The sequence below is a fragment of the Salminus brasiliensis genome, chromosome 11 (assembly GCF_030463535.1).
Source record: "Salminus brasiliensis chromosome 11, fSalBra1.hap2, whole genome shotgun sequence".
In the NCBI taxonomy this organism is placed as follows: domain Eukaryota; kingdom Metazoa; phylum Chordata; class Actinopteri; order Characiformes; family Bryconidae; genus Salminus; species Salminus brasiliensis.
The window spans coordinates 36,468,531-36,478,352 of NC_132888.1; the positions used below are offsets into that span (position 1 = coordinate 36,468,531).

General features: G+C 42.9%; 1 protein-coding gene across 1 annotated transcript; it reads right to left on the minus strand.

Moving 5' to 3' along the window:
• Window positions 1–5,180: 5,180 nt before the first annotated feature.
• On the minus strand, window positions 5,181–9,456 carry LOC140565134 (serine/threonine-protein kinase pim-2-like). Its single transcript, XM_072690941.1, has 9 exons — window positions 9,423–9,456; window positions 7,861–8,025; window positions 7,538–7,632; window positions 7,395–7,445; window positions 6,907–7,282; window positions 6,575–6,751; window positions 6,301–6,413; window positions 6,193–6,270; window positions 5,181–5,270 (listed from the first exon to the last, which is right to left on the minus strand). Exons 1-9 carry the CDS (start codon window positions 9,454–9,456, stop codon window positions 5,181–5,183), a joined length of 1,179 nt encoding a protein of 392 aa, XP_072547042.1.
• Between the last annotated feature and the right edge of the window lie 366 nt (window positions 9,457–9,822).

Sequence of the window (9,822 nt, forward strand, 5' to 3'; positions counted from 1 at the left end):
TATCCTGGCCCTAATCCAGACTTTAACCTCAACCCAAAAACCAATCCTAACTCTTATCCTGGACCTAATCCAAACTTTAACCTCAACCCAAAACCCAATCTTAACCCTTATCCTGGCCCTAATCCAAACTTTAACCTCAACCCAAAACCCAATCTTAACCCTTATCCTGTCCCTAATCCAAACCTTAACCTCAACCCAAAACCCAATCCTAACCTTTATACTGACCCTAATCCAAACCTTAACCTCAACCCAATCCTAACCCTTATCCTGGACCTAATCCAAACCTTAACCTCAACCCAAAACCCAATCCTAACCCTTATCCTGGCCCTAATCCAAACCTTAACCTCAACCCAAAACCCAATCCTAACCCTTATCCTGGCTCAAATCCAAACTTTAACCTCAACCCAAAACCCAATCCTAACCCTTATCCTGGCCCTAATCTAGACTTTAACCTCAACCCAAAAACCAATCCTAACTCTTATCCTGGCCCTAATCCAAACTTTAACCTCAACCCAAAACCCAATCCTAACCTTTATACTGACCCTAATCCAAACCTTAACCTCAACCCAATCCTAATCCTTATCCTGGACCTAATCCAAACCTTAACCTCAACCCAAAACCCAATCCTAACCCTTATCCTGGCCCTAATCCAAACCTTAACCTCAACCCAAAACCCAATCCTAACCCTTATCCTGGCTCAAATCCAAACCTTTACCTCAACCCAAAACCCAATCCTAACCCTTATCCTGGCCCTAATCCAGACTTTAACCTCAACCCAAAACCCAAACCTAATCCTTATCCCGACCTAATCCAAACCTTAACCTCAACCCAAAACCCAATCCTAACCCTTATCCTGACCCTAATCCAAACTTTAACCTCAACCCAAAAACCAATCCTAACTCTTATCCTGGCCCTAATCCAAACCTTAACCTCAACCCAAACCCTGTCCTAATCCTTATCCTGGCGCTAATCCAAACGTTAACCTCAACCCAAAACCCATACCTAACTCTTATCCTGGACCTAATCCAAACCTTAACCTCAACCCAAAACCCATACCTAACTCTTATCCTGGCCCTAATCCAAACCTTAACCTCAACCCAAAACCCAATCCTAACCCTTATCCTGGCCCTAATCCAAACCTTAACCTCAACCCAAAACCCAATCTTAACCCTTATCCTGGCCCTAATCCAAACTTTAACCTCAACCCAAAACCCAATCTTAACCCTTATCCTGGCCCTAATCCAAACTTTAACCTCAACCCAAAACCCATACCTAACCCTTATCCTGGCCCTAATCCAAACCTTAACCTCAACCCAAAACCCATACCTAACCCTTATCCTGGCCCTAATCCAAACCTTAACCTCAACCCAAAACCCAATCTTAACCCTTATCCTGGCCCTAATCCAAACTTTAACCTCAACCCAAAACCCAATCTTAACCCTTATCCTGGCCCTAATCCAAACTTTAACCTCAATCCAAAAAACAATCCTAACCCTTATCCTGACCTAATCCAAACCTTGACCTCAACCCCAAACCCAATCCTAACCCTTATCCTGGCCCTAATCCAGACTTTAACCTCAACCCAAAAACCAATCCTAACTCTTATCCTGGACCTAATCCAAACTTTAACCTCAACCCAAAACCCAATCCTAACCCTTATCCTGACCTAATCCAAACCTTGACCTCAACCCCAAACCCAATCCTAACCCTTATCCTGGCCCTAATCCAGACTTTAACCTCAACCCAAAAACCAATCCTAACTCTTATCCTGGACCTAATCCAAACTTTAACCTCAACCCAAAACCCAATCCTAACCCTTATCCTGACCCTAATCCAAACCTTAACCTCAACCCAAAACCCAATCCTAACCCTTATCCTGACCTAATCCAAACCTTGACCTCAACCCAAAACCCAATCCTAATCCCAATCCTACAATTTTAACTATCATGAGGTAAATTTGACTAGTTAGGTATTAGTATGTGGTAATAATATCCAACTTCAAAAATCTTTAAACCTTGTGAAACTGCCTGCTAGCTTAGCATTTCCAGTGAAAACGTGACTAAGAGAAAAGGTTAAAGCAAGATTCCGTGATTTTACGTTGATTAACGGAGCTAGCAAGCTAACGTTAGTTTGGATAGTAAAATTTTAACTATCATGAGGTAAATTTAACTAGTTAGATTTTAGTATGTGGTAATAATATTAAACTTTAATGTTTTATACAGTTCAAAATCTTTAAACCTTGTGAAACTGCCTGCTAGCTTAGCATTTCCAGTGAAAACTTGACTAAGAGAAAAGGTTAAAGCTAGATCTGTGATTTTACGCTGATTAACGGAGCTAGCAAGCTAACGTTAGTGTGGATAGTATGGTCTTGCACTGCAGACTATCATGCTAAAGTTCCCAGTTTAAACCTACAGTTTTACTCTTTAACACGTAAACCTTTGTTCACTATTTGTTTTATTCTGCATTCTAAAAAAATTCTGCCAAAATAAAATGAAATTCAAAATCTTAATTGAACTTTTTGAAAGAAAATTAATCGTTTAGATGAATCGACTAATCAATAAAATAATCAACAGATTAATCGATAGGAAAATAGCCTTATTCAACATTAACACCACGCTTGCTCAGTTAATGATAACTTTGTGACGTTTGATCTGAAATGTACATTTTCTGTCCTGAACTTTTGACAGGGAATAAAAATGTAATTTTAATGTTTAATCTAAAAACACTCAAAACTGCTCCCAAAAAGATGATAAAGATGATTTCTGGGAGTAGTTCTGAAAAACGTAAAGGGCCATTTATTACCTGAGAGCAAGGCTGATGGCAAAAATACGGCATGGCTCAGGATTCGAACCCACGTCCTCTGGGCCGTGCATTAGACCTCTGAGCCGCTCTGAGCTGACTCATCTTTTTTGTTTTATTAATGTAAATTAAAATCATTAAATTAAAATATTAAATTGATCACTTTTGTATTTTGTATCTCATTGATGAAAATTGTGGTAATGTACTGCTTTCACAGCTCTGATTTCTTGAACATGTGATTAATACTAATATTAAAGTATTAATTTTGTTTTCTTTTACTTCTGTTTAAAAAATGATCCCTTCTGGCATCTCAGTTATATCAAATCGATCATTTTTAAACCAGCTAAATATAATCTGATACCCTAACATTGCAGAGGTCGTCGCATTAAACATTAACATAGCATTAGCCGGCCAGGAAGTCAACTGTCCACCATAGCTGCCACCGAACAAAGCTGTTTAGCACTCGGTAGCAGTAATGCTAGCATCTCTATTGCCCAATGCCAGTTGGTATACAGGTAAACACACCATTGTGCTTCACAAAATGAAAAGAAGATCCTGGACAAGTGGGTAGATACTGTTCGGACAGTGGCTTTAATGGAGACAGTGGAGAGCTGAGCTGTCCAGCATGTTGACTGGACGTTCTTAAGCCGGACTGTTGTTCAGTAACGATAGAAGGGACCTCAGACAGACGCACTGGTCCACCTCATTCGGAGCCTGTTTTCCCTCAAGGTGAGGTGGCCGAGTCCCCCTCAACCCTCATTTGGAACTCGGCTGGTCTGGATAAGTTTGATGGTGAGTGTGTTTGACTACTGAGTTGTGTGTAAAGCTGTGTTCAGCTCGACTCTGTGAGGTAGAATAAATGTGCCAGTCTTTGACACAGCAGTCAGGTTTCAGACTTGACAACACCACTAAGACCTGTTTTATATCCAATATTTATTTGTTTATACATATATATGATTAGGTAAAAAAGTATTGAATAATATATAATTATTTTACTTATTTATTTCTGCCCCAGATTTATTTGTTTGTTTGCGGTTTTATATCCCATACTTATTTATACATTTAGTTGTATTTATTTATTTATTTATTTAAATATGTACATTTAATAAATACAGAAAAAACTACAATTATTGGTAATAATAAAAATAGTACAAAAGTTTAAATATATATATAAATATTAAACAGTGTACACAAACACACACATATATATTATAACTAATTAAATAAAAATGTATTCAATAATATCTCATTATTTTAGCTATTTATTTCTACCCCAGATTTATTTGTTTATGGTTTTATATCTCAGATTTATTTATTTATTTTATTTTTCTTGCATTCTTTTATTGCATTAATTATTAAATGTGTTTGTTCATTTGTTTGTTTTGGCAAGCTTTATCCTACATATCAAAGTTCCATTTAGCTGTATATACAGTAGCTCTTTAAGACATGGAGTTCATCATCAGTACTAATAAACACAATCACCTGATCAGGAATCTAAAATCCTTTATTTTCACTTTCAGTTCGGATCATGCCATCAGCCTATGGTAAAATGGGAGGAGCCTGTAAAAGAGGGGGCTAGAGTTCAGACAGCTGCTGGTTGGTGGTAGAAGGACAGACCCTCCTCTAGTAGTAGAGCGAGGGCTAAGGGATATGGGAAAGGGGGTTAAAGGGAGGTGACAGGGTGGTAGTGGGTTGTGAACTTGAACAAGGTAGAGATGGAGTTTATGGGAGGTTAGATTGGTAGTGGGGTGAGTCTGCTTTGCTGGTTCGGTCAATGCCATCACCATATCATAATAAGAGGGCAGACAGTAGGAGAGGGGGAAGAGGGCTCTGACTGAGCTGGGAAGCTCGAGGTCAGATCGGTAGGGTAAACGGTTCCATTAAAATGAGTCCATTGTGTTGCTAGTGATTAATAGGAATCCGGGCCTAGACCCCTAATGAGCAAGCCGGGGGCAACAGTGGCAAGGAAAAACTCCCTGAGAAGCCAGGAAGAAACCTTGAGAGGAACCAAGGCTCAAGTGGGGAACCCATCCTCCTCTGGTTGGCGCCGGATTGTGGAAAGTTACTTTTTAGTACTTCTGTACTTCTGAACTTACTTCTTAGCAACAGTGGACGTAACGCAGGGATTGGCTGTTTGAAGGTAGCAGTCGGGTCGGGCGACGAGCGAATCGTCCAGAAAGGCTACGCTGGTCCAGGCAAAGGGAGCGGGACTGAATCCTGCAACGGCCTTGTGAGGTCTGGACACAGCGAGAGAAGCCTCATGACGACGTACGCATGGAGTCGCAGGGGCAAAGAAAAAATCAAGCCGAAGGACAGGGAGCCAATCGGGAGACTCCTGGGGCAGACAATGATAGAGGGAGGGGCATATGGACCCTGAAGGGTCACGGCTCAGGTAATGCAGCATGCCAGTGGCCGTTGGGGCCAAAGGGAGGGAACGAAATAGCTGAAGCAGAAGAAGGTGGAGGCATGGACTGTGTAAAGAGTGATGGGGCAGAGCAGAGGCTGGAGCAACGAGAAACTGCTCTACAGCCCGGAAGGAGCGAGAGGCATGAAGAGTCGGGAGTCGGGCCTAGTGGCTGGAGGGTCCAGGAAACCAAGGATGGGGGACTGTAGGAATCCTGAAACACAGACAATCAACACAGCAGCAGTATCTCCTTCTCACTGCAGCAGCGATTTAACTGCTAACTGCTTCACAGGCTTCTGGTCCGCGTTCTATTGGCTGATCACTTCTCTCTCCCTACAGAACCAAAAGGGTTCTAAGCTCTAAGAGAAAGAGGGAGCGCTGATCACTTAGATCTTCACTGGAAGGGTGACCCCACTTGAACCCTCTTGAACTACAGGCCATGGGTAAACCCTAAGCCTAACTTAAACCTAACACTAACCCCTAACCCTGACCCCTAACCCTGACCCCTAAACCTGACCCCTTCTGAGCTGGATACACTGCTCAGGCTTCCTGGAGAAATTCAAGGGACGCTACATTATATGGACCAAAATATTGGGACACCTGGTCGTTCAAGGATTTGATTGCATTCAGCAACAAGAGCATTCGTGAGATCAGGATGTTGGATGATCAGCATCCCACCTGATCCCCAACTCCCCAAGCCATCCCAAAAGTATTGGATGGAGCACCATCATTCCAGAGAACACAGTTCTTCCACTGCACCACAGCTCAATGCTGGGGGGCTTTATACCCCTCTAGCCCACGCCTGACATTAGCCATCTCTACGTGGACTAGACCAGCTGTGTGTGTGTGTGCATTGACACATCTGTGTCTGCAATGGGTGCAACTTAAAGTAGCTGAATGCATTCATCAGAAGGGGTGTCTGCAAACTTCTGGACAGCTAAAGTGGTCCTATTATGGTGTCCCAGGTGTCTCATGCTATAGATTTTTACCTCTCGATGAAGCCGATGGTCAGGCGTTTTTTGTCTCCTCTGCTCTGAAGGGTGTGGAGGCTGCTCTCCTTCCATCACCTGAAACACAACCCAGGAGATTCACATTACCTGATCCTGGGTTGGAGAGCTGCACTGGAACCAGTCATGCTGCAAGATCTGATGCAGCTTAGGCCTCTGGGCGGGGTTTCGCTGCAGGCAACTTCGAATCAGGCTGCAGCATTCTGTGCAGAGGGTGGGATTGGGTGGGAGACAGATGATTAGGTATGACATTGACCTTCTCTTCAGTTCTCATAATATCTCCAATATCTCTAAAAGACAACCATGCAAAATCCATCATTCTGAACTTCTAAGAGTCTCTCAAGAATGCTCTCAGTAACCTCACCATTGGATAAGTCTTCTCTGAAGCACAGGGGCCCCTCGACGATTTCCTGCTCCTCTGTGAAGGGCAGGTGTCCATTAACCAGCCTGAACAGTAGGACTCCCAGAGACCAGACTGTTGCAGGACTGGCGTAGTACCTCCCCTTCAGAAAGAACTCCGGAGGGCAGTACTGAAAGGTGCCTGAGAACATAAATGAAGAAGAAGAGAATCAAGGAGTCCAGAACTTCATTCCTCTACATTACCCTCACAGTGAAGTGGCTATTGGACCTTAGGCCCCTCTCAGGATCATGTTTTAAAGGTCACGTGTAAATTTAGGGCCATGAGCTCCATTTTACCTGAAAAATCACGATAGCCACTTTTCTTGATCCAGTCCCCACAGCCGAAGTCGATCAGTTTCAGCTCTGAGGTGTCCATATTGAACAGGAAGTTCTCCAGCTTGATGTCCCTGTGCAGGACACCTCGCTTGTGGCATGTTCTTGCTGCCTCCACTGCCTGGACCATAATCTGACTGGCTATCTCCTCAGAGAAGGAACCTCCGCACAGGGCAATTAAGGTGTTCAAGTCCATACAAGGATCAGGGCGCTCCAGGATCAGGATGTAGAGCTTAGGCTCATCAAACCACTCGATGAGCTTTATGATGCTGCTGATGGGTGGCTGGCTCATCCTCTTCATTAGAGCCACTTCTATTGGCACGGCCTTGAGCTCAACAGGCTGCAGGAAGGCAGTACAGGGTTAGGTCAATGGTGAGGGCAGTGAAGAACAGTGATGTTTAGGAGCATGATGTGTGATTGGACAGTAAAATCTGGGTTCCAGCTGTACTTACGCATTGGACATATTCATCATCGGCCTGTTTTATGACAAATTTAATGGCCACCTGCACACAGAGACAACACAGGGTGTTAATATTATGAGGACTGAAAAGGGAATAGAGAAGATGATGCAGTTATGAAGGATGGATTTGAGAACCTGTAGGCCATCAGCAACACGGGTTCCCTCGAAGACGGACCCAAAGCCTCCCTCGCCCAATTTCTCTCCAGTGATATATAGAGAGGAAAAAGTGTCTGTGGAAAATAAACAGTGTTAGAACTGAACATCAGCTTTCTCACCTCATCTCTCCAGAGCTGAGCTATTAGCATCACAGGCTATGAAGGATGCAGTGGTATCTACTGACCGTGGACGTGGATAAACATCAGTACTTCCACTTCCAGTAAGTCCAGTTCACTTAAGAGAAAATTACACTAAACACTGAACCACTTCATTGTGGACAGTGGTCCGGCCAATGAGCTAACCTGGCTTCAAGGCTTTCCGCTGTCTTCGCGTGGTTATCGTGGGCCGGCTGACTTCCACCTTCCTTCTCTTCCCTGCCGGGGCTTCAGGTTTGGGTACCTCGGATGTTCCCTGTGAAATCTGCTGGGTAACCTCCTCCTGTCTTCTCCTCTTTCTACGTCTGATATCTGAGTACAGGATATAAGGGGTTGGATATTTACAGACTGATGGAGAGAATGGAGTCGGGAGAGGTTCCGATTCCCTTAACTCTTAATAAAATTCCTAACAGTGCTCATTTCAGTTCACATTACAGAGTGGAAAACTGGAGCCTGAGTCCTAAATCTAAAATCTAATGAAACAAACAAAGGGTTCATCTATAAAATCAGATTTCAGCAGTTCTGTATGAAGGACCTGTAGCTGTAGACTTCTGCTCCATCGTCTACTGCTGTATGAACCAAATCTGCAGCTTCCTTTTCCTAATTTTTACCTGTATTGGTAAGACTATCGCTAATTATATTGCTAAGACGATTGCTAATACTAATCTAACTGATGAGACTATCTCTAAGACTATGGCTAAACTAACTGCTAAGACTATTTCTAAGCGAGTCTCTAAGACTTGCTAAATCAAACGCTGAGACTATCATTAAGACTATCTCTAAGACGATCGCGGCGCAAATCGCTAAGACAGAGTCTCGTCTCCTGTGTCTTCCTCAGTGACCTGAGTAGAAATGCCAAAATTCCGAGCTCAGGGGGTGATGAGCTCATCCACTGTGACATCACAATTAGAACGATCTGCTTGGTTGCCATGCCGATAACTGGAACTTGTGTTTGAACTCCACCCCATGTGTCCTCTATTAAAGCAGAAAGATGCTTCTGAGAGATGATTTGTCTTTGCAAAGATAAAAGACTAAAGATAAAAGTGAAATTAACAATGTTCTGATGCTCTTTAACATCTTCATCACTTTGATCCCATTTTTAAACTGGAAAAGAAAGCTGTCCATCATCATTTCCCTGTGGAGTCTCACTTCCCCCTGTAATACCTAATGTTGACCAGTAGGTGTCGTACTGTATAAGCTGAGGTCTGTAGGAAATGGAACTGCTGTATGAACAGCGCAACATCTCTCAAAAGTGAAGCCACCACAGGTCTAGCGCCTCTGCTGGTTGGTTGCAGTATGATGTGTAGCTCCGCCCATCCCCATATGTTTCAAAGACAGAACAGCCCAGTTTCCTCCTCATTTTCCTCCTCTGACCCGTATTTCCATCTCCAGGGTGTAATTTGGCGGTCTCGGTCGAAGTCTCGTCAAATGTTGTGGCAAGCCCAGATACCATTTACAGGAAGTGAACACATCCTGGATGGATACAACAAAGGATGGAAACTCATGAAACATCTTTAGACATCTTTTGATCTGACATCACAATTTAGCATGGAGGTATCTCAGGGGCTCTATAGCGCCACCTATATGCTATATTCTACGCATTGGTTTCTTTGGTCATTTGCCTTGGGTGTGGGCATAATTGCTCAGAATTTTTTTTAATTTGATTTGGACATAATGGACATCATTACATACACGACTAACATTGTCACCTCTGGTGACTTCACCCAACAGGAAAGGGGGCATTTTGGAATTTGGGTGTGGCCAGTGTCCAGGAAGTCGGCCATATTGGAATTTGCAAATTTTCACATATTTTTTTTTGGTTTCGATAAAACTGACATCATTACACACACGACTAACATTGGTACGAGTGACTCCACCCAACAAGAATTCGGCATTTTGGAATTTGTTCATTTTTCATATATTTTTACAAACTCCTCGTACACAGTTCATTGGATTCTTTTGAACTTTGATAGGAAACAACTTCAAACATATTTGATGATAAACTGTAATGGAGTAGGGTATACTTCAATCAAGGACACTGTGGTGGCCTATTTATTTACTGGAGACACCATACCAAAACAGGAAGTAGATACAGCGGTGTGAAAAGTG

What these genes read in the sequence shown, in the direction of transcription:
- LOC140565134 (XM_072690941.1), bottom strand. Translation starts at nt 9,456, where the DNA reads ATGCCCCCTTTCCTGTTGGGTGAAGTCACCAGAG. An exon ending in GCTCTCCAACCCAGGATCAG is followed by an intron (nt 6,271 to 6,300) that starts GTAATGTGAATC and finishes GTTGTGTTTCAG; the next exon opens with GTGATGGAAGGAGAGCAGCC. An exon ending in ACCATCGGCTTCATCGAGAG is followed by an intron (nt 5,271 to 6,192) that starts GTAAAAATCTAT and finishes CTCTTTACACAG; the next exon opens with TCCATGCCTCCACCTTCTTC.